The sequence below is a fragment of the Narcine bancroftii genome, chromosome 1, assembly GCF_036971445.1.
Source record: "Narcine bancroftii isolate sNarBan1 chromosome 1, sNarBan1.hap1, whole genome shotgun sequence".
Classification (NCBI taxonomy): domain Eukaryota; kingdom Metazoa; phylum Chordata; class Chondrichthyes; order Torpediniformes; family Narcinidae; genus Narcine; species Narcine bancroftii.
This window is the reverse complement of record NC_091469.1, coordinates 166,363,179-166,387,530: the sequence shown is the minus strand read 5'-3', so window position 1 is coordinate 166,387,530 and position 24,352 is coordinate 166,363,179. Positions and strand designations below refer to the sequence as shown.

At 41.9% G+C, this 24,352-nt stretch overlaps 1 protein-coding gene across 5 annotated transcripts in view; it reads right to left on the bottom strand.

The window, feature by feature from the left end:
* LOC138735925 (nipped-B-like protein) overlaps positions 1 to 24,352 on the bottom strand; it is a 1,086,099-nt gene that overhangs the window by 210,710 nt on the left and 851,037 nt on the right. For all 5 annotated transcript variants that reach the window (XM_069884602.1, XM_069884605.1, XM_069884611.1 and 2 more), the window contains one exon: positions 5,160 to 5,303. In XM_069884602.1, coding sequence (XP_069740703.1) covers positions 5,160 to 5,303 — 144 coding nt within the window. The remainder of the gene's footprint in view (positions 1 to 5,159; positions 5,304 to 24,352) is intronic.

Sequence of the window (24,352 nt, the reverse complement as noted above, 5' to 3'; positions counted from 1 at the left end):
ACTAACCTCCCATCCTCTGTCCACCAAAAATTCACCTTGGGATAATTGATCCCAAACATATAGAAGGCTAGTAGATTTTCAGCTAACTGACGCAGCCATTAACGCCAGGGCATTTCCTGAGAACGCACAGGGTGGCAGCACCTACGTGCATTGACTCCCTAATGCCAGTGGTAAAAACACCAGGTGGAAGTGATGACAGGCTGTCTGCCTGACTTGAGATGTTGCTTCGTTATAGGAGCTGGTGTGTTGAGTCCATTGGCTTGGGAAGTAGTATCAACAACGAAGGTGCTGGGTGACAATGTCCGAAGGCCTTTTGGTGTGCTTTTTGGCCAGCCACAGAATGTCTGCTTCTGCAGCTACTGCACTGGGGCCTTCGAAGGAACTCTGTAACAATAAGAATCTAATGTCTTCTGGCATCCAGGGCTGTTCGAATAACATATCTGGCAATTGGCTGAATGGCAGGCCCAGCATGTCACCCATTAATTCGGACAGGGCGTGATACCTAACTCCTCCACGTGAACAGTCTGGCAGCCCTCTTTCTGTGGGACATGCCATAAATTCACAGCAGCACCTTTAGAGTGTCATATTTGCACTATCCAGGCTCTGGTGGATCGCGCAGGACATCACTGACTTGCTTGACAGTAGCTTGGTCCAAGGAACTGATGAGGTGAAATTGTGCCTCAACCTGTCGAAACCACAGCTCTGGCTCCGTCCAGAAGTGGGGTAGCTAACAGCAACAGCCGCAGTGTCCATTTGGGCCAAAAGCTTGTTTTGGACCTGTTGAGGTCAAAAATTGTAGTCACTGAAATCCAGTGGTGGCCGATGGACTTGCAATAATGACACACACAGTTGCAGGTAAATCCGAACTCATTTCCTCGAGTCACACCCGTATTCTTTTAAAACACTGAACCACGTGCGCCATGTCATGACATTATGACGTCTCGTGCTGGTTCGCTAGACTTCTGGGAGTTTAAGTCTATCTATTGCGCTGCTACAATGTCATGTAATAATGACATTTATTAATAATGTAATAATGACAATCATGTTGAGGAACTTTGGGGGACATCCGATGCGCTCTAGTATTTGCCAAAGCCCTTTCCTGCTCACGGTGTCGAAGGCTTTGGTGAGGTCAACAAAGGTGATGTAGAGTCCTTTGTTTTGTTCTCTGCACTTTTCTTGGAGCTGTCTGAGGGCAAAGACCATGTCAGTAGTTCCTCTGTTTGCGCGAAAGCCGCACTGTGATTCTGGGAGAATATTCTCGGCGACACTAGGTATTATTCTATTTAGTAGAATCCTAGCGAAGATTTTGCCTGCAATGGAGAGCAAGGTGATTCCCCTGTAGTTTGAGCAGTCTGATTTCTTGCCTTTGTTTTTGTACAGGGTGATGATGGTGGCATCACGAAGATCCTGAGGCAGTTTACCTTGGTCCCAACAAAGCTTGAAAAACTCATGCAGTTTGGCATGCAGAGTTTTGCCGCCAGCCTTCCAGACTTCTGGGGGGATTCCATCCATACCTGCTGCTTTGCCACTTTTCAGTTGTTCGATTGCCTTATATGTCTCATCCAGGGTGGGAACCTCATCCAGCTCGAGCCTTAGGGGCTGTTGAGGGAGCTGGAGCAGGGCGAGTCAGATACAGCAATGAGCTCTCTGAACCCTTCTCCATTAACAATGGCGTGAAGCAAGGCTGTGTTCTCGCACCAACCCTCTTTTCAATTTTCTTCAGCATGATGCTGAACCAAGCCATGAAAGACCCCAACAATGAAGACGCTGTTTACATCCGGTACTGCACGGATGGCAGTCTCTTCAATCTGAGGCGCCTGCAAGCTCACACCAAGACACAAGAGAAACTTGTCCGTGAACTACTCTTTGCAGATGATGCCGCTTTAGTTGCCCATTCAGAGCCAGCTCTTCAGCGCTTGACGTCCTGCTTTGCGGAAACTGCCAAAATGTTTGGCCTGGAAGTCAGCCTGAAGAAAACTGAGGTCCTCCATCAGCCAGCTCCCCACCATGACTACCAGCACCCCCCACATCTCCATCGGGCACACAATACTCAAAACGGTCAACCAGTTTACCTATCTCGGCTGCACCATTTCATCAGATGCAAGGATCGACAATGAGATAGACAACAGACTCGCCAAGGCAAATAGTGCCTTTGGAAGACTACACAAAAGAGTCTGGAAAAACAACCAACTGAAAAACCTCACAAAGATAAGCGTATACAGAGCCGTTGTCATACCCACACTCCTGTTCGGCTCCGAATCATGGGTCCTCTACCGGCACCACCTACGGCTCCTAGAACGCTTCCACCAGCGTTGTCTCCGCTCCATCCTCAACATCCATTGGAGCGCTTACATCCCTAACGTCGAAGTACTCGAGATGGCAGAGGTCGACAGCATCGAGTCCACGCTGCTGAAGATCCAGCTGCGCTGGATGGGTCACGTCTCCAGAATGGAGGACCATCGCCTTCCCAAGATTGTGTTATATGGCGAGCTCTCCACTGGCCACCGTGACAGAGGTGCACCAAAGAAAAGGTACAAGGACTGCCTAAAGAAATCTCTTGGTGCCTGCCACATTGACCACCGCCAGTGGGCTGATAACGCCTCAAACCGTGCATCTTGGCGCCTCACAGTTTGGCGGGCAGCAACCTCCTTTGAAGAAGACCGCAGAGCCCACCTCACTGACAAAAGGCAAAGGAGGAAAAACCCAACACCCAACCCCAACCAACCAATTTTCCCTTGCAACCGCTGCAATCGTGTCTGCCTGTCCCGCATCGGACTTGTCAGCCACAAACGAGCCTGCAGCTGACGTGGACTTTTTACCCCCTCCATAAATCTTCGTCCGCGAAGCCAAGCCAAAGAAAAAAGAATAATGACAAAGTACAGTTAAACAGTGCTGGGGCACAATATTTTACCAATGAATATTCAAATCATTAATTATTGTCAGTTTTATAGAAAAACAGTGAAAAACTTCATTGTGTGTGGTAAAAGACAAGCCTATTCGTGTTTAAGTGTATAAGGTGCAGAAGAGAGTGTTATAGAATGTTAGTGAAAAGTGCAGTTAAATATAACCAATTCAATGATGAGGTAGTTTTGTAAGAACAAAAGATCATCTTTTATGTACTGGAGATCTATTCAAGTCAAATCACAGCGGGAAAGAATCTATTCTTGAATTTGGTGATATGCATTTTCAAACTCCAGTCTCTGGTGACTGATAAGACAGGGAGATGAGAGTATAATCAGGGAGGGAAGGGGTTCTTTCAACATGTTGATTGCTTTCCTGAGACAGTGGAAGGAACAGACGGTGTTGATGCAGGGGAGATTGCTGTCATGTTGGTCTCCCTAATATTAATTAAAATGTCCCTATTGCAAAAGGTTCAGATAGGGCAGAATTTATGAGGCATGTCCAGGAAGGATTCCTGACACAGTATGTGACAGTCCCACAAGAAGGAAGACCATACTGGATCTAGTACTGGGTAATGAATCTGGTCAGGTGACAGATCTCTCAGTGGGGGAGCATTTTGGAGAGGATGACCATAACTCCCAGACCTTTAGCATAGCCATTCATAGGAACATATAATAGGGCCAGATTGCTAAATCCTCCACAATATCTAAAGCTACTTGTGCCTTCTACCTGGTCCGGGAGACTTATCTACCCTTAGACCATTCAGCTTCCCAAGCACCTTCTCTGCGATGATCATGACTGAACTCACCTCTCTTCCCTGCACCTTTGAAAGTCCGGTATCCTGCTAATGTCTTCCACAGTGAAGACTGATTCAAAATACTCTGCCATCTCCTTGTTTCCTATTACAATTTCTCCACTGTCATTTTCTTTTGGTCCTTTATATACTCTTGCCTCTCTTTTACTGTTAATATATTTTAAATAGCATTTGGTATCCATTTTGATATTATTTGCTAGCCTCCTTTCATTTTTTCCTTCCTAATGATCTTCTTAGCTGCCCTGCGTAAGCTTTTAAATGCTTCACATCCTCTATCTTCCCACTCATTTTTCTTCCTTGTCTGCCCTTTTGTTTTTTCTTTGACTTCTCTTGTCAGCCACAGTTGTGCCAATTTTCCATTCCAATATTTCTTTGTTTGTTGGACTATCCCTGTCCTGCACCTTCCTTATTTCTCGCAGAAACTCCAGCCATTGCTGCTCTGCCGTTCTCCCTGGGAGTCTGCCTTTCCAATTCACCTTGGCCAGTTCCTCACTCATACCTCTGCACTCCCCTTTATTCTATGCACACGATGCATGGAAACCAGCTGGTTTCTTCTGCACCTTTTCGTTGGTTACACTCATGCCCTTGATGTAAAACAGATTCTAATAGCATGAAACATGCTCCTCTCCTCAACTCAAAACATTTTGAAATTTCCCAAATTTTTCTCACCAGTAATTACTTCTAAGTATCTCTCTACACTTTCCAAACTCTTGATAGATGCAAATGAAGATTTTTAAGGGTGAAGTGCTAAAAGCTGGGACTTAAACCAGTGTAGGTTTGAACGACAGAGTCCTCAGCACATAGCATGTTCAGAAATCCAGTTCAAAACTCAAAATTCTCAACTCAACGTTCACTCTGGAAAACGGTAAAGAGTTTAACTGACAAACAGAAGCAGGGCTGAACTATTACAGCAATAGATTATGCTCTAGCTCATCAAGCCTGATGGAGTAAGGAAGCACCAGATCACAACTTCAAGTTGTAAAAGGCCGGGTCTGAACGATGTTAGGGAAAAATTCTTCTCCCAGGGAATAATGGGCACTGGAACATTCAGTGAGGATCTGCTTAATTTTATCAAGGGAGTCTTCAGACCAAGATACTTCCAGATACACACAAACTAGAAGGAGCTGAAGGCTGGGCTGATCGTTATAAATCCTTAATGGAGGTGAGAGGAGAGGATCCAAGGGAACCTCTTTCCCCAAATCTGTCTGAATTTTGATCCATATTTTTGGATTACATAATTTTGGGCACTTTATTTCAGCTGTGGGGAGAAATCAAGTTTTTTTTTTCTCTTCAATGTCCGCAAGTCTGTCACAGACATATCCCTTTCCTTCAGAAATACCTCCCTCCGATCTTCCCTACTCACTGGTCATTGTTGCCCTCTCCCACCTCAGGGCTGCCCATTCACCCCCAGCCAGCCACGAATGACCATTGTTTGTTCTCTCACCTGTCTGAGTATCCGATTGATCGACTCCCGGTCCATTTTGCAGGAGACAGCGTCTTTCCTCAAACGTGCTGCTACTGTTCCCAGGTAATCAAGTGAAGCGACTCGCAGAGCCATCTCCGTTGACTTGTTACTGAACTGGTGAACCTATATTTTGGGGTGGAAGAATAAATGTTTGAAACAGTGAATCTAATCTGTCTACTTTCATAATCCATGAACTCTTATGTTAGTTAGTATGAACCCACCAATAGGCCAAAAACTTCTCATATTTAACACAACTTCCCCCAGCTTCTCATTGTCCATCATTACAAACGGCAGAAAGAGGTCGATATTTTGGTGCTGAATTGATAAAACATAGAGTAGTGCAGCACAGGCCTCTCGCCCTGTGTCTAATCCATGGTCAAGTCAAACTCTGCTACTTGGTTCTCCATCCTTTTCTTTCCACTCACATCCCACTTTAACTAATCCCTAGGCCATTGGTGCTCCGTGATTAATAAAGGTTTGCTTAAGGTGGGATGTGAGTGGGAAGGGAAGGTTGAGAATCACTGCTCTAGACTCAATTGTTACTGAAATGTTTTGTTTGAGAAAAATTGTCATTGACCCATTTCCTTTGAAGTTTTGAAACCGTGCACGAGTCAATGAGGTATGATTAAAACAGTGGTTTTCAAACTTTTTCTTTCTACCCACAGACCACCTTAAGCAATCCCTTATTAATCAGGGCACCTATGGCATAGGGATTACTTAAAGTGGAATAGGAGTGGAAGGAAAAGGATTGAGGACCACTGATATAATGCATATGTTGCCTGCCTGTTCAGGTGTCTGTCCAAATATCTTCAACATAGTCAAAACGATCAGTTTCAAAAAACCAAAATTGATAGTCTCCATAAAACACCTTCAACACTACAGGGTAACGAAAAGTAGACTTGTAACCTGTACGCCACAAAACTTCTTTAATTGGATTGAATCGACGTCGACGTTGAATGACCTCTTGACTCAGATCAGGATAAAAAAAGACTCTGCTATTCTGAATCAATAATGGGGTTTGTCGTTGTCTCGCATTTTGTACTGCAAGTCGAAGTATTGCTTCTCTGTCCAAATAACTCAAACATCGAATTATTACCAGTCTCAGGGGTTGACCAGCTGATGGTATTCTTCTTAAAGCTCTATGGCTCTTTCCAGTGCCAATACCCCAGAGAAAAATTCTTGCCCTAATATTTGCGGAGTCCAGTCTTTATAGAAACAAACAATTTTCACATTATTCCTTCTGCCTTGATTTTCCAAATAATCTATTTTTCTTTCTAGTTCCTTCTCACGTTCTCCTAATTCTATGACTGATTTTTCCACCTTCAACACTTTTTCTGTGTTAGAAGTCACTTGTTGTTTACAGTCCAAAAAAGCAGTCTGAAGTTTTTTTAATTCTTCATAAGATGCATCCACATGTGTCTTAACCATATTTAATTCTGAACTTATACCAGCATTCATTTGAGCTATTTCATTCATTTGAGATGTCAACAAAGGTTTTATAACAGCTTGAATAACTACATTCAATTGCATACACTGTGATTCAGTAAAGCTCAGCTCTGCTCTCTCTGACATAGTGGCAGAACAAGGTAACTGCAGCTCCTGCTGCAACTCAACAGAAGGCATTTTAAAAGTTTTACTGCGAGTCTGGACTCCCAGCGACGGCACCCCGAATTCCTCAGGGGGTCGCCGCTGGTCTTCCCCCATATCCCGTTGTTTCTTCATCAATTCACGAAGAAAAACGATTTCTTCAGATTGAAATGCTACCTGATGCATTTCCAACAATGGAGTTGTCTTCCTGCGTGCTCCCTCCATTGAAATCGAAAGGCTTTCCAAATCGGGGTCCACTTCTTGGGAACAGGCACCTTCTTCCGGAGAACGGGTAATTCCAGCGCCATCCTTCATTTGGTGAGCAATAGATTTTTTTTTCAGCCCCCATAGGCGATCTTTGGGGTTTAGACAATGAAGAGATTGAGCCTGGGGTTGTATCAAGTGGTCTTGGCCCCAAATCTTCAGCACTTCGAAAATGTAACTTCTTATGAACTTGAGGTTTAGTCTTTTTACCATTAGTGGCCATAATGATTCCTTAATACTTTAAACTAAAATTTAAAAAGTTTTATATGGTTAAACTTGAAAACAAAAGGTTAAAAAACGGGTATTTAAAAGTCTGGCCCGAGAGGTTGAGATTGCACGTCTAGACACTACGCCATCTTGCCACGCCCATCGTGAAGCAATGATTTTTGCTGATTCATTGCCAGATATAAGAGGACAAAGACGTCGTCCACCATTATCTCCTAAACAAAAATCTGGTTGCTCTGGAAACGGAAGAAAGGGCAGAAATGGGAAAAATGGGAATGGAAAGAGTCCAACTCCTTCCGAAATGGGATCTCCGAGATTGGAATCTTCTGGATGAAAAGAAGAATTTTCTTATTTAATTTTTTCTTTTGTTATGATATTTTGATGTTATTGACTGTTTGGCTGGGGAGGGAGAGATTTGCTCTAAGTTCTTTACTAGTCATCCACTGGTGGGTGACCCACACCCAATTTTTGTTTCGGGGATTACTACATTTTGGTAGTTTTTTTTTGGGGGGGGGGGGATTTTCTTTTTTTATTTTTTATTTTTATTCATTTTATTTTTTAAAGTTTTTAATTTGTGATCTTTTTTATTGGAGGGCCTATATACGTTGATTTGAGTTTTTATATAAAGATATTATTGGTAAAGTTGAGGTTTGCTTTTTTAACGTTCAAGGATTAAATAGTCCGATTAAGCGAGTCTTGGCGTATATTAAGAAAATGAAAATTGATATTGCCTTTTTACAAGAAACACATTTGAATGTGAAGGAAAGCGTGAAATTAAAAAGGGACTGGGTTGGGCATGTATATTCTTCCTCATTTAATTCTAGAGCTAAAGGCGTAACAATTTTGATACATAAAAATTTATCTTTTGAATTACAATCAATGGAAGAAAAGGCAGGATGTATTCTTAAATTGAATTGTAAGATTTTTAGTGAATTTTGGACTTTACTTAATATTTATGCTCCAAATGTAGATGATGAAGTATTTATTTTAGATGCATTTTTATGTTTGGGTCAGGCTAATGATAATACTTTAGTTGGTGGTGATTTTAATTGTGCTTTGGAACCTTTGTTAGACAAATCTCCGAAGAAAGTTAAAAAATCCAAGATGGCAATTCAGGTCCAAGCGTTGATGAAAGATCTTAATTTAGTAGATATTTGGAGACGTCTTAATCCGACAGAGAAAGACTTTTCCTTTTATTCATCGAGACATGAATTGTTTTCAAGGATTGACTTATTTTTAGTATCAGCACATTTACAAGGGAAAATACAACAAACGGAATATAAAAGTAGGGTGATTTCAGATCATTCTCTGTTATTTTTTACATATGAAACTTCTCAGAAAATTCAAAAGCTTATCGTTGGAGATTTTAAAAATATGGAATTTATTGATTTTTTGAAAAAAAACAAATTAATTTTTTTTGAAAAAAAATTCTAATTCTGTTCAAAGTAAGTTTGTATTATGGGATGCTATGAAAGCCTATTTGAGAGGACAAATAATTAGTTATACTTCTAAAACAACATAGTCAAAACACAATCCTGGAGAAACTTAGCGGGTCAAACAGTGTACTTTATGTAGCAAAAATAAAGATACATTTCAGGCTTGAGCCCTTCATCAAGGTATTGTAATAGTATAAATATTTGGGAGGAATATGGTAAATTTAGAGTAGGTTACATACATTTTAAAACAGATTTTATTTGAAAGACTGAAGAATTCATATTGCAGGATCTCTGGAGAATGTTATGCACATTTCACAGGTAGGTGCTAATTGAAATGACATCATAAAATGAATGACCATTGTTTGCAATAGGAGACAGGCTGGCTGCAAAGTGCTCACAGAAAGGTCACTCTTGGGTTTTGTTTATCTAAGACAACTTTAGCAGAACTCCTGTTTGTGAAAGAAGGTGGGGGTTTTGCAAGTGAGAGAGCCACATGGGCTTGCTGGAAGTCTCAGTTGGAGAGAGAGAGAGAGAGAGAGAGAGAGAGAGAGAGAGAGAGAGAAAGAGAGAGATAAAACAAGTTCAACAAGCTCTCTCAGTCAGTGTGTGTGGGACACTGAAAAGCACCTGAACAGTGCAAGCCAGGAAGAGTTGGTTGGAAACAGAAAGTTCCAGAGCAGTGGATGGCTGGAAGTGCTATCTGTCTGATGTTTCTCTTGGCATAAATGAAACAGAAAGGAACTCTGTGATAGCCTGAAATAAAGAAGTTATCATCTGGAAAATCCTGATGGGGCAAGTTTCATCACCGAGACCTTGAGGTGACTAATGGTGGTACCTCAGTTGTGGAAATCCTGGAACAACAAAAATCTCTCCCTGCAAACCCTACAAGAAGTTTGCTGAGAGGTAAACATTTACCTTTCGAGCACCAAAGTCTGGTGAACTTTATACATGTTGAATTCTGTTCACAGTATAAGAATTGCCTGCATCCAGAGAACTTGGGAGAAGGGGAATTGAGATTGAACTGTGAACCAAAGAACTTTTCTTAAATTTATACACACATCATACAAGTGCGCTTAGAATTAGAAGGGGGTTAATTTGGTTTAGTTTAGTATCGAGATAAGTGAAAGTTTGATTCTGTTTTCAAGTCTGAAGTTGATTAAAAATAACTTTTGTTCTGAAAACCACTTGTCTTGGTGAATGTCTATTGCTGCTGGGTTTTGGGATCCTTTGGGCTCGTAACAGTTTGGAAAAATGTTGGCAGGGGCGTGGCAAGATGGCGTAAGGATCAGACGTGCCTTCCAGTCCTCTCCTGACTCTATCTTATTGTTTTGTCTAGAAATGCCCGTTAAAATTCTTTAAAAGTTTAGATAACTTCAGTGCTGTTAATTTAACTTCTGATGGTACAATTGGTGAAAAAGAGTAAAAAAAAAACGACAACAGATCATCAAAAAACTACATTTTCCAAAAGTTCAAGTTTTGGAGCCTACCTGTAGAAAAAACACCGGGACTCAGCGTGAAATGGGTCCCAGGAGAGAGGTACAGTGTTCAGATGCAGAGCTCTATGCTATATCGGTAGAGCCCCCTAAAGAGGGCGCCAAACAGCCTTTAGAACAAAGAGTTACTCAGGTTCGCACATGCGCAGTAGCATCTGACGGCAATGTTATGAATGATCCGCTTGTAGTATCATCAGCTGAAGTATTACCAGCTGAAACACCGGCTGGGGAAAGGCATCTGTCAACTGTAGCGGTGGCGCTGCAAACTGCATCTCTTGAGATAAAAGAACCTATACAACTTGATGTTCTGGGAGAACTTAATACATTATGGACTGGGGAAAACCCCGGCCAGCGTCCTCCAGTCACTGCTGGAGAGGCTGTGGCTGGGGTTTCCACACGCAGTCATACTACAAGGAAGGCAACCAGAATGAAGGAAGGAACAGAAGATCCTTTGGTTATGCAGAAGAAGCAGGAATCTGTTGAGCCAGAATCTCTTCCAATTGAAAAGATTCTTGTGAATCTTGAATCTAAATTATCTTATACAATGCAGGGATTATCCAAGATTATGACTGAACTTGGTACCTGGTGAAAATACATTCTCAACAGATGGCTGAGTTTGGAGCTTTTAAGCTTGAAGTGAGAGATAAATTTAATTAGTGTGAAGAAGATATAGACGAAATACGGGATCAAGTTCTTGATGTGACCAAAATGGTTGAAGACTTACAAACTCAAAATAAAAATTTGGTGAAAAAGATTGATTATTTGGAAAACCAATCCAGACGGAACAATATAAAGATTATTGGTTTGCCGGAAGGTATGGAGGGACCAGACCCAAGAAAATTTTTTACTGAATGGATTCCGCAGGTGCTGGGTCAAGAACATTTCCCGGAAGGTATAATACTGGAACGTGCTCACAGAGCTTTGCGTAGAATACCTATTTCAGGTCAAAGTCCAAGACCTGTTTTGGTTCATTGCTTGAATTATTATGACAGAGAAATAATTTTACGAGTGGCTATTAGAAATGCACAACAGAGAAAATCACCCTTGATGATTCAAAATAATCGAGTTTTCTTCTATGCAGATTTGAGTCAAGAGGTTATGTTCCAACGACGGGAATTCAACCCTGCTAAAGAGTTGTTGTGGAAGAAAGGTTATAAGGCAACCTTTAGATATCCAGCTGTTTTGAAAGTTTTTCAAGATGGTTACCAATCAAAGTTCTTTGATTCTCCAAAGGAAGCTATAGCATTTGCTCAAGAGCTGCCAATCACTCAGTTTCAACAGAGGTATAGTCCGCTGCGATCTCCAAGGATACAAGAGATGGAAGAAAAGAGCCGTGCTCCAAGAAGGAATGGTCGTAAAGGTGACTCGGCAGTTGGAGCTTCTTAAAAGAAGAGTTGTCTTTTTTTTTTCTAATGCTTTTTTTTTTAAAAAAAAGGGATATTAAATAATGATGATGTTAGTTTAAGATGAAGTGAGAGTTGGGGGAGAGAACTGGATAGGCACTATTTTCTGAAAGTCATCTGCTACGTGTGAGTTAACTCACACCCATTTTTTTGGGGAGTTACCGCATTCCACGGTTTGGACGGGAGGGGGTATTTTTAACCTCCTACCCGTATTTTTTTCTTTTTTTTGTATTATTAGTTTAAAGAGTGAAGGGTTTTTTTTAAATAATAAAAATTTTTTTTTCTTTTTTTTCTCTTCTTTCTTTTTTTGATCGTATTAAGAGAGGGTAAGGGGGTAAGAGTTGTTTTTTTTTCTAACTGTTGTAAGACATGTCGAAATTTAAATTTGCTTCTCTTAATGTTCAGGGTTTGAATAATCCTATAAAGCGTAAGAAAGTACTTGCTTATTTAAAGAAATTTAAAGTAGATGTGGCCTTTTTACAGGAAACTCATTTGACAGATAAAGAACATTTGAAACTTAAGCGGGACTGGGTTGGACAAGTCTTCTATTCTTCATTTAATTCAAAGGCAAAAGGAGTTGCGGTTTTGGTACATAAGAATTTACCGTTTAAATTGCAAGACGAGGAGAAAAATGGAGGAAGACTTAAGTTGAATTGTATGATCTCTAATGAAGCCTGGACTTTGATTGATGTTTATGCTCCAAATGTTGAAGACACTGCTTTTATTACAGAAATATCTTTATTATTGGGACAAGCTAATTCCAATGTGAAGATTGGGGGGGGATTTAAATATGGTATTAGAACCGTTATTGGATAAGTATCCAAAGGTAATTAAGAAATCTAAGATGGCGATACATATGGCTAATATGATGAAAGATTTGAATTTAGTTGATATTTGGCGTAGATTTAATCCTACACAGAAAGACTTTTCTTTTTATTCTTCATGACATAATTCTTTTTCAAGACTTGATTATTTTTTAATTTCGGCACATTTACAGGATAAGGTTATATCTGTGGATTATAAGGCAAGGTTAGTCTCGGACCATTATTTGTTATTACTGGAATATCAAAGTTTTCAAGTTACACAACATACTTTAAGATGGAAATTTAATACTATGTTACTACAAAAGCCAGAATTTATTGTTTATTTGAGAAAAAAAATTGAGGATTTCATTGCTAATAATGTTCACTCTGTTTCTGATCAGTTTGTTTTGTGGGACGCAATGAAAGCTTTTTTACGAGGTCAAATTATCAGTTATGCATCCAAACTGAAGAAAGAGAGAGTTAGAGAAACTGAGGATTTGGAGAAGAAAATAACAATCTGTGAAAAAGAATTTCAAAAGAAAGCTACTGAATTCCAAAAGATTCAATTAACTAATTTAAAGTTGAAGTATAATAAGTTACAGTCATATCGATTTGAATGTCTGTTGAATCGTTCAAAAAATAAATTTTATGAATGGGGTGAGAAAGCTCATAAAATATTAGCTTGGCAATTTAAAAAAAGAACAGTTATCTAGGATTATACCAGCTATTAGAAATAAATCGGGTATTACTTTTAGTCAAAAAGAAATTAACGATGAATTTTGTAATTTTTACAAAAAACTTTATTTGACTGAATGTAAAGAGATAAAAGAAGATGCAATAGACTCTTTTTTGAAAAATATTAATTTACCACAGTTATCTCAAGAAGACAGACCAGAGTTAGATAAACCTTTTACGGATAGTGAAATTGAAATGGCTATAAAAGATATGCCAAATGGAAAAGCACCTGGTGGACATGGTTTTTCTATTGAGTTTTACAAGACTTTTTATGTTGATATTTATATTATGTTCCTTATTTAAGAATGTAATACAACAACTTTATGATACTTTTCAATTACCTGAGTCCTGTTCTAATGCTATAATTACAGTTATACCAAAAAAAGATAAAGATCCCTTACAGGTAGCTTCTTACCATCCTATATCTTTGTTAAATGTAGACTATAAAATAGTGGCTAAAGTTATGGATAATAGGTTGGCTCAGTATTTACCAAAGATAATACATCGTGATCAAACAGGTTTTATAAAAAATAGGTATGCTTCAGATAATATTCTATGATTAATTACTTTGATAAATAGATCTAAATCTCAGAAGAATTATCCAATGGTGGTTTCATTGGATGCAGAAAAGGCATTTGATAGAGTAGAATGGAAGTTTTTATTTAAAGTACTTGAAAAGTTTTCGTTTGGTCTCTCATTTATTGGTATGATTAGGGCTCTGTATAATGGTCTGAAAGCTAGAGTTGTTACTAATTGTTTGCTTTCAGAATCCTTTAATTTAACAAGATCTACGAGACAAGGATGTCCATTATCACCCGCCTTGTTTGCTTTAGTTATTGAACCTCTAGCACAATTAATACGTTAGAATTATAGTATCAAAGGTATGAGAGTCTTGAATGAAGATTATAAAATAAATTTATTTGCGGATGACGTTTTGCTGTATTTGGTGGATCCTGATGTTTCTCTGCCAGCACTTCAAGATTCCTTAGAGATTTATGGTCAATTATCTGGTTATAAGGTTAATTGGACTTTGAAATTGAAATTTTATCAATTAGTAAAGATGATTATTCAATGTTTAGAAATATTACGAATTTGAAGTGGACGAAACAAATTAAATTATTTGGGAATTAATGTTAATACTGACTATCAAATTTATATTCACTTAATTATCTTCCTTTAATGAAGAAGATTAAGGCAGATTTAGTTAAATGGAAAGATTTACCTTTGGGTTTATTAGGAAGAATTAATACTATAAAAATGAATATTTTTCCTCGTATACAATATTTATTTCAATCAATTCGTTGTTTACAAAAAAGATTTTTTAAGGATTTATATAAAGTAATTAGGGATTTTTTGTGGAAAGGAAAATTTCCTAGGGTGGCGTTGGAAAAATTGATGTGGGATTTTCAATTTGGAGGGTTACGGCTACCTAACTTTCAATTTTATTATGAAGCAGCTCAATTTAGATTTCTTAGCGCATTAATGGCCACACAAGATACGCCTAGTTGGGCACAGATAGAATTGGCAGTTATTTCTGAAAAATTTTCGAATGAATTTTTATTTCGATGGAATAAAAATTTGTTACGAACTTATGATGTACCAATATTGAAACATTTAATGAATTTATGGACAAGTAAATTACATAAAATGGGATTGAAAAATAAGTGGTCGGGAAGATTACCATTATATAATAATCAACTTGTTCCTTTCACGGTATCTAATACTATTTTGAAACAATGGGAGGAGAAAGGAATACATAATTTATCTGATTGTTTTTTAGAAGGTCATTTTTGTTTTTTTGTAGAATTGCAAAAGAGATTTGATATAAGTGGTTATTCTATATTTGTGTATTATCAGTTAAGATCTTTTGTAAAACAGGTATGCGGTCGTCAAATGAATTTATTGTCTGAAACTGATTTTGAGAAATATGTGCTCTCATTTCCAAAAAAGGGTGAGATATCAGGTTTGTATCGTATTTTGTTGGAAAGTGAAAGTAAAATAGATTGGGATAAAGATAAAATGAAATGGGAAAAAGATTTAAGTTTAACAATAACTGAAGAAGATTGGTCTGAAATCTGCCGTAATAGTGTTCGAAAATTGATTAATGCTAGATTGGCGATGATTAATTATAGTTTTATACATCAATTATATTTAACACCCAAAAAATTTTAAAAATTTGGTTTTAGTAAGTCAGATCTTTGTTTTCCTTGTGATCAGGTTTCTGGTACTTTTTTACATGCTGTTTGGTTGTGTGATCGGTTACAACAATTTTGGAAAGGTATTCAATCTGTATTTAATAATCTATATAATCTTCATATTGTATTAGACCCTGATATATTTTTATTAGGGAATATGCAACCGTTGATTGATTTAGAATTAGATAATTACCAGATCTCTTTTATTTACTTAGCGCTGGCAGTGGCCAAGAAATGTATAGCGATTACTTGGAAGAATAGAAATGTATCATCTTTAGATAGGTGGTATTCAGAGATGAAGTTTTGTTTGGTTATGGAAAGAATATCTTTTTCTATACAAGATAAGATGTCTTTTTGAGTTAAAGTGGATCCCATTTATTGATTATATACAATTTAAATAAGTTTGAATTAATCATTTTTTTTTCTTTAAAAAAACTTTTTTATTATATATTTTTTCTATATATGTTTTCTTTTTTTTTAGTTTTTTTATTATTAGTTGTTTTTTTTTGTTTAAATTCTTTTTGTTTTTGTTTTTTCATATATATTCTTATAAAATAAAAAAAAATTGGATTAATAATTAATATTTTTTTAATATATATATCGATCTTTTTTTAAGATATATATATATTTTTAATTATACTAATAAAACTGCCCTACTAATAATACCAGTATTAATTCTTCACTCTTTATCGTGGGGGTGGGGAGGGGGGGGGGGGTTTAGGGGTTAAAAATATTTTTTTTTTAGTCTTAGTTTTTAGTTGTTAGGGGGAGATGCCGAGATTGGTGTTGTATTAACTATGTTACTTTGTACTTGTATTACTTTATTTTGTATTTTTTCTGTACGTGAATTACTTACTTTCTTCATATGTTAAAATTAATAACTAAAGTTTTGAAAAAAGAAGGAAAAATGTTGGCAGGCATCCGAACAAATATGGTGGAGGGAAGGGGTAGGGGGACGAACATAGTCCCAAAGGCAATAGGTAGATAAGGGAGGGAGGACATGAGCAGCAGGGGGAAGGGCAGGTGGCTCTGTGGATGGAGTGGGAAAGGGGTGGAGAGCTGAGGGAAAGAAGGCAGGAGAAACAGGTGAGCTGAAACCAGTGGAGTCGATGATAATGCCATCTGGTTGGAGAGAGCCCAGACAGAAAATCAGGTGTTGCTCCTCCAATTTACAGGTGGTCTTGGTGAGATAGTACTTGTGGCCATGGGCAGCCATGTCAATTTTGGAGCGAGATGCAGAAATGGTTGGCCACTGGGAGATCCCTGTCACTGATGAGAACAGAGTGATAGCACATTTTTCCACACCTTGATGAAGGGCTCAAGCCCAAAACGTTGGTTATGTGTCTTTATCTTTGCTACATAAAAGACAGTGCTTGACCTGCCGAGTTTCTCCAGCATTGTGTTTTTACTTCAACTACGGTATCTGCAGACTTTCATATTTTACTACCTCTACAACATAGGCTTCCTGCAGTGCTCCTGGCAGTTTGTTCCAGGGACGTACCACACTGTGTAAAATCACACCACCCACCTCCTCTGTAAATGCATGTGCTAGGTATATGATAGTTTTACCCCTGGATAAAGAATCTGACTCATACAAACAATTGCTGGAGGCACTCAGTAGGTCACACAGACCAGGTAAACATACACATCAAGGGGAAATAACCTGGAGGAGGGGCCCAGATATGATACAATACAGGACAGAAGGTATGTGGTGGAAAGACAGGTAGAGGGGGAAATCATTAGGAATGGGTGGATGGAAAGAAAAAGAGGGGGGGGGGGGGAAAGAAAAGTAGAATTATATGGGGTAGGGGTTACCTAAAATAAGAAAATTCAATCTTCATGCCATTCAGGTTTCAGGCTGGCGAGGAGTAATGATGATGTGTTGTTCCTCAAGTTTGTGTTTAACCTCGTCCCGACAATGGTGCCTTTGCATCTGCTTTGACCACTTCTCTTGACAGTCCACCTATCACTGTGTAAAACTGCCCTGAACATCTCCTCTAAAATCCTCTCCCCAACCTTCAAAGCACGTCTTCTAGGATCTGACAATGACTCTCATAATTTTATAAACCGATTAGGTCAACCTTTGGCCTCTGATGCTCCAGTAAGGTCAAATTGGTTCAATCTCTCCTTTAGCTCATTTCTTCTACTCCAAGTAGCATCCTGGTAAATTTCTTGTGCACCCTTTCCAAAGCTTCAACTTCCTTTCTGTAAAAAAGCTGCCAGAATTGTACACAATACTCCAAGTGCATGCTAATTAAAGTTTTATCACTTCCCATCCACCCCCCCCCCCCCCCACTCTTTTGTTCAATGCTTGCCGGCATTTTCAAGGGCTCAATCCCAAAACGTCGGTTCAGCATCTTTACCTCATAAAGGACAGTGTTTGACCTGCCGAGCTTCTCCACACTGGCCCCTCACAACACTTCACACTGGCCCCTCACAACACCTCACACTGGCCCCTCACACCACCTCACACTGGCCCCTCACAACACCTCACACTGGCCCCTCACAACACCTCACACTGGCCCCTCACAACACCTCACACTGGCCCCTCACAACACCTCACACTGGCCCCTCACATCATCTCACACTGGCCCCTCACAACACCTCACACTGGCCCCTCACAACACCTCACACTGGCCCCTCACACCACCTCACACTGGCCCCTCACAACACCTCACACTGGCCCCTCAGAACACCTCACACTGGCCCCTCACACCACCTCACACTGGCCGCTCACAACACCTCACACTGGCCCCTCACAACACCTCACACTGGCCCCTCACACCACCTCACACTGGCCGCTCACACCACCTCACACTGGCCGCTCACAACACCTCACACTGGCCCCTCACAACACCTCACACTGGCCCCTCACACCACCTCACACTGGCCCCTCACAACACCTCACACTGGCCCCTCACAACACCTCACACTGGCCCCTCACAACACCTCACACTGGCCCCTCACACCACCTCACACTGGCCCCTCACAACACCTCACACTGGCCCCTCACAACACCTCACACTGGCCCCTCACACCACCTCACACTGGCCGCTCACAACACCTCACACTGGCCCCTCACACCACCTCACACTGGCCGCTCACACCACCTCACACTGGCCGCTCACAACACCTCACACTGGCCCCTCACAACACCTCACACTGGCCCCTCACAACACCTCACACTGGCCCCTCACAACACCTCACACTGGCCCCTCACACCACCTCACACTGGCCCCTCACAACACCTCACACTGGCCCCTCAGAACACCTCACACTGGCCCCTCACACCACCTCACACTGGCCGCTCACAACACCTCACACTGGCCCCTCACAACACCTCACACTGGCCCCTCACACCACCTCACACTGGCCGCTCACACCACCTCACACTGGCCGCTCACAACACCTCACACTGGCCCCTCACAACACCTCACACTGGCCCCTCACACCACCTCACACTGGCCCCTCACAACACCTCACACTGGCCCCTCACAACACCTCACACTGGCCCCTCACAACACCTCACACTGGCCCCTCACACCACCTCACACTGGCCCCTCACAACACCTCACACTGGCCCCTCACAACACCTCACACTGGCCCCTCACACCACCTCACACTGGCCGCTCACAACACCTCACACTGGCCCCTCACACCACCTCACACTGGCCGCTCACACCACCTCACACTGGCCGCTCACAACACCTCACACTGGCCCCTCACAACACCTCACACTGGCCCCTCACAACACCTCACACTGGCCCCTCACAACACCTCACACTGGCCCCTCACACCACCTCACACTGGCCCCTCACACCACCTCACACTGGCCCCTCACAACACCTCACACTGGCCCCTCACAACACCTCACACTGGCCCCTCACAACACCTCACACTGGCCCCTCACAACACCTCACACTGGCCCCTCACAACACCTCACACTGGCCCGGATTAAAATGCATCTGCCACTTCTCATCCATAACCTGTCTTGCCATTTAATAATTCTCTCCACAGTCCTCAATTCCATTCATCTTTGTATCCATCAGCAAACTTACTAACCTTAAGACATAGGAGTGAAATTAGGCCATTCAGTTCATCAAGCCACCCACCCATTCTCCCGCTTTCTCACCTTCCTAATCAAGAACCTATCTACGTCTATTTTAAATATATCCATTGACTTGGCTTACACAGCAGCCTGAGGCAACAATTTCCAGATTCTCCACTCTCTGTTAAGAAATTCCCCCTCATCCCTATTCTAAAGGAACATTTTTGTAATGAAAGGCTGTGCCATCTGGTCTCAGACTCTCCCACTAGGGAAAACCCTCTCCACATCCACTCAATCAAGGCCTTTCAGGATTTAAAATGTTTCCCTCTCAATCTTCTAAAGTTCAACAAACACAGTTCTTGAGCTGCTCATATGCTAACCCTTTCATTTGTGGAATCATTCTAGTGAATCTCCTCTAGACCCCTTCCAATGCCAACATCTTCTTCCAGTTCAGGTCATTCCCTGGAAGAGACCCCAATGATCCTGTACAGCAGCAGCGGGTGTGAAAATGTTGAAAAGCACTGGGAAAGGCAGGTGCTTGTTACTTTGCTATTGACCAATAAAAGGAAGGGGCGCTCAAATGAATTCACAATGGAAGAGTGGGACCTTGAGCCTTTAACTCAAGAAGCTTCAGCAAGCAAAGGCGGTGAAGGCTCTGCATGTAGCAGGGCTGGAAAAAACACAATGCTGGAGAAACTCAGCTGGTGAAACAGTGAACTTTATTTCACTGTTCAAGAAGGGCTCAAACCCAAAACTTTGGCTATTTATCTTTATCTTTGCTTCACCAGCTGAGTTTCTCCAGCTTTGTGTTTTTACTTCAACCATGGAGTCTGCAGACTTTCGTATTTACCCCATGTGACAGTTCTGAACACAATGCCCAAGAGGACACTCTTTAGGAAAAAGGTACAGGTAGGAGCAGGTGAGTTCAGATGAGGTCTTTACTTATCGTAAAGACTGAGCAGCAGGAATGGCACCCAGGGCAGTGGCATGTTCCTCTCGCAGAACGTGAGAGAAATCTGGCGTGTCCCTGATGACGACACCTGTGAGGGTTGTACCCAGCTGCATCTCCTCACTGACCAAGTCAGGGAACTGGAGCTGGATAAATTCCTGATCATTCAGGAGGAAGAGGACTGATAGACAAGAGTTATAAGGAGTCAGTCACATCAGGAGGCAGGAAGCAGGTAGATGGTGACTGTCAGGAGAGGGAAAGGGAACAGCCAGTCAGCACATGGTAATCCTACGGCTGTTCCCCATAATAACAAGTATACCATCTTAAATATTGTCAGAGGTGAGGGGGAACAACCACAACAGCCAGATCTCTGGCAGAATCCGAGGTAAAACTCAGGATTCTGTTGAAACCGTGGTTAAGTGAGAAAAAAACCAGACACAAATGCTGGAGAAACTCAGCAGGTCAAACAGTGCCTTATGTAGCAAAGGTAAAGATACATCTGGCTCGGTGGCTCAAAAGGGAAGGGTAGAGAGGAGGAGAGCAACAGTGATAGGGGATTCATTGGTGAGGAGATCAAGTCTCCTTTATTTATGGTTTATACCATGCTCAACCACGGAGCAGATTTGGAATAGAAATTAAACACATTGAAATATTCAGACATATGGTAAAAGTCCATGGTGCACGATCCACATCTGTTCTGAGAGTTCACGAGCCTAATGGCTTGGATGAAAAAGCTGTTACCCAATCCAGACGTGATTGGAGATGGACCAGGTGAGTTTGAGATCAGGGTGGAGGTTGGCCGCAAAGTGAATTAAGTTGACAAGCTCATCAGAGGTGCATGAGGCAGCCCCACGGTACCTCCTACCAGAGGGCAGAAGGGAGAACAGTTTACCTGAGGGGTGTGTGGAGTCCTTCACAATGTTTATTGCCTTTCGCCTACATGGTGTTGTAGACGTCCTTCATGGTGGGAAGAGAGCCCCCTCTTTTTCGCTGACTTCACTACCCTCAGCAGGCCAGCAGAGTGAACAGCAGCAGGTTAGAACCTGGCCAGCGGGGCCATTCATGCACTTCAAGACTGTTTGAGTGCACTGATTTGTACATGTTCAAGGAAGCAGCAACCAATGGCAGCTGCATCAATCTGGAGGAGTATACGGCATCAGTGACCAGCTACATTAGTAAGTGTACTGACGACGTCACTGTGCCCAAGACCATCATTACTTCGTCTAATCAAAAGCCATGGATGACAGTGGAGGTGCGTGTGCTGCTCAGGAACCGAGACGCAGCTTTCAGTGCGGGCGACAATGTAGCCCCAGCTATTGCAAGAGCCAAGCTGTCCAAGGCCATCACGTAAGCAAAGCGTTTGCATGCCCTGGACATTCATAGTCACTTCCTGGGCACCAAGGCCACATAATGCATGTGGAAGGGCATCCAAGATATCACCAACCACAAGATTACACCATCTGCCTGTGCTAGTGATGCCTCCCTCCCAGGTGCACTAAACAACTACATGTGTTTTGAGACAAAAAAAAACAATGTGGCAGCGAAGAAGACCACCTCTCCTCCAATGGCCAGGAGCTGTGTCTTAACAGTGGCCGATGTGAAGAAAGAGCCAAGCAAGGTCAACCTGCGGAAAGCTGCTGGACTGGATAACATTCCCGACAGTGCTCAGGGGATGTGCGGCTCAGCTAGCAGATGTTCTCACCGACATCTTTCACGTCTCCACGAGAAGCGCCATGGTCCCAACGTGCTTCAAAGCTGCCACCATTGTCCCTGTGCTGAAGAAGTCATCTGTGTCTTGCCTCAATGACTATCGCCCTGTCGCATTCACGACCATCATCATGAAGTCCTTCAAGAGGCTCATTATGGGCCACATCAAGCTCCTGCTTCCCCCATCACTGGACCCCCTGCAGTTTGCATATAAACCCACCGGTTCTATGGAGAATGCCATTGTCACCAGCCTCCATCTAGTCCTCATCCACCTGGAAAATAAGGGCTTGTATGTTCGAATGCTCTTCATTGACTTCATTTCGGCATTCAACACAATCAGACCTCAGTATCTGATAGGGAAGAGTCTGCTGGGTCTAAACACCTCCCTCTGCAAATAGTTATTGACTTCCTGTCGGGAAGACCTCAAACAGTCCAGATCGGAAACAGCACTTCCAAGGCCATCACACTGAGCAGGGGGGCTACCCCCAGGGCTGCGTGCTTAGTCCTCTGCTGGCCTGCCGAGGGTAGTGAAGTCAGCGAAAAAGATCATTGGGTGGGTCTCTTGCCATCATGAAGGATGTCTACAACACGAACTGGTCTTGAGTGCTTGACGAGTGGTGTGTATGCTGGGATTAGCATTACAGAGATGTGGTCTGAGTGTCCAAGGTGGGGGCGGGGCTCTGGCTGATGCACGTCAGAAATGTTTGCATACTCAAGGTCCAACGTGTTCAACCCTCTCGTAGCAAAGTCCACATACTGGTGGAATTTAGGTAGCCCTGACTTGAGATTCACCTGGTTGAAATCCCCATCAGGGAGTGCATCTCTGCAGTTCGTTTATAGCCCTACAGTTCCCAGATTGACCCCTGAGCATTTCTGTGGAAGGGATTGAGACTCTTGGATGGTACTTTGCCATTTTTCTGATCAAGCCCATAGAATTCTTGAGCAGGTGGGTGAGCGATCTGATGTCGTGGTCCACATTGGTATCAATGACACAGATAGGAAAAAGGATTATGTCCTGAAGGGAGAACATAGGGAGTGAGGAAGGAAGCAAAAGAGCAAGACCTCGAGGGTGGTCATCTCTGGATTTGCTGCCTGTGCCACACACCAGTGAGGGCAGGAATAGGAAGTTGTGGCAGGTGAATGCATGACTGAGGAGATGGGGCAGGGAGCAGGGGTTCAGTTTGGTCGATCATTGGGATCTATTTTTGGGAAGGTGTCTGTACAAAAAGTATTGGCCGCACCTGACCTGGAGAAGGACCAATATTCTTGTAGGCTTGTTTGATATAGCTGATGGTGTGTGTTTCAAGTAGCTAGGCAGTGTTTGGTCAGATGAAGGAGTAGTTGGTGAAATGGTAAGTGCTATGTGTAATGTGAACGAAACATTAACGTAGCTCGTTGGATGGGTTGAATTATGTGTTCGTTTTAATGCAAAGAATAGAGAAGATAGGAACTGATAGAGCTCTAGAGAATTACAGGATTTCCAGGAAAGAGCTTAAGGACTGAGGAGAGCGAGAAGGGGGCATGAAGCCTCAGTGGGCAGGATTAAGTATGTGAAGGACACGAGGATGAATCATGCATGGTAGGACCCATCAGGGGTAACAGTGGAAACGTACATGGAGTTGAAGGAGGTAGCGGAGGTCCTTAATTAATACTTTGCTTCAGCATTCATTATAGAAAACACCAAAAAATGTATTGGCCTGTAAGTTATTTGTGTGGCATGGGTTTAAAGGCCGAAAATCGGCTTCTACTGTGTTGTAAATAAAATATAAAAATTTAAATTTAAAAAGGACCTTGGAAATTGTGAGGATGACTTAAAATAGACTAAAACACATGCATTTTGACATTAAGAGAGATAATGTGTTGAAGTATTTGAAAAGCATGAAGTTAGACAAGTTACGAGGACAGACGAGATTTGCCCAAGGCTGCTGTGGAAAGTGAGGGAGATTACTGATGATGATCTTCGCATAGTCCACTGGGGACAGGATTCGACAATAGCTGGATGGGAGAAGCCAGAGAGTAGCCAGAGATAATTGTTTCTCAGACTGGAGGCCTGTGACTAGTGGTGTGGCTCAAGGATTGGTGCTGGGACCATTGTTGTTTCTCACCTCTATCAATGATCTGGATGATAATGTGGTCAATTGGATCATCAAGTTTGCAGATGACACTAAGATTGGAGACGTTGTGGACAATGAAGGAGGTTTTCAAAGCTTGCAGAGGGATCTGGACCAGGTGGAAAAATGGGCTGGAAAATGGCCATTGGAATTTAATGCAGACAAGTGTGAGGTGTTGCATTTATGGAAGGATAACCAAGAAAGAACGTACATGGT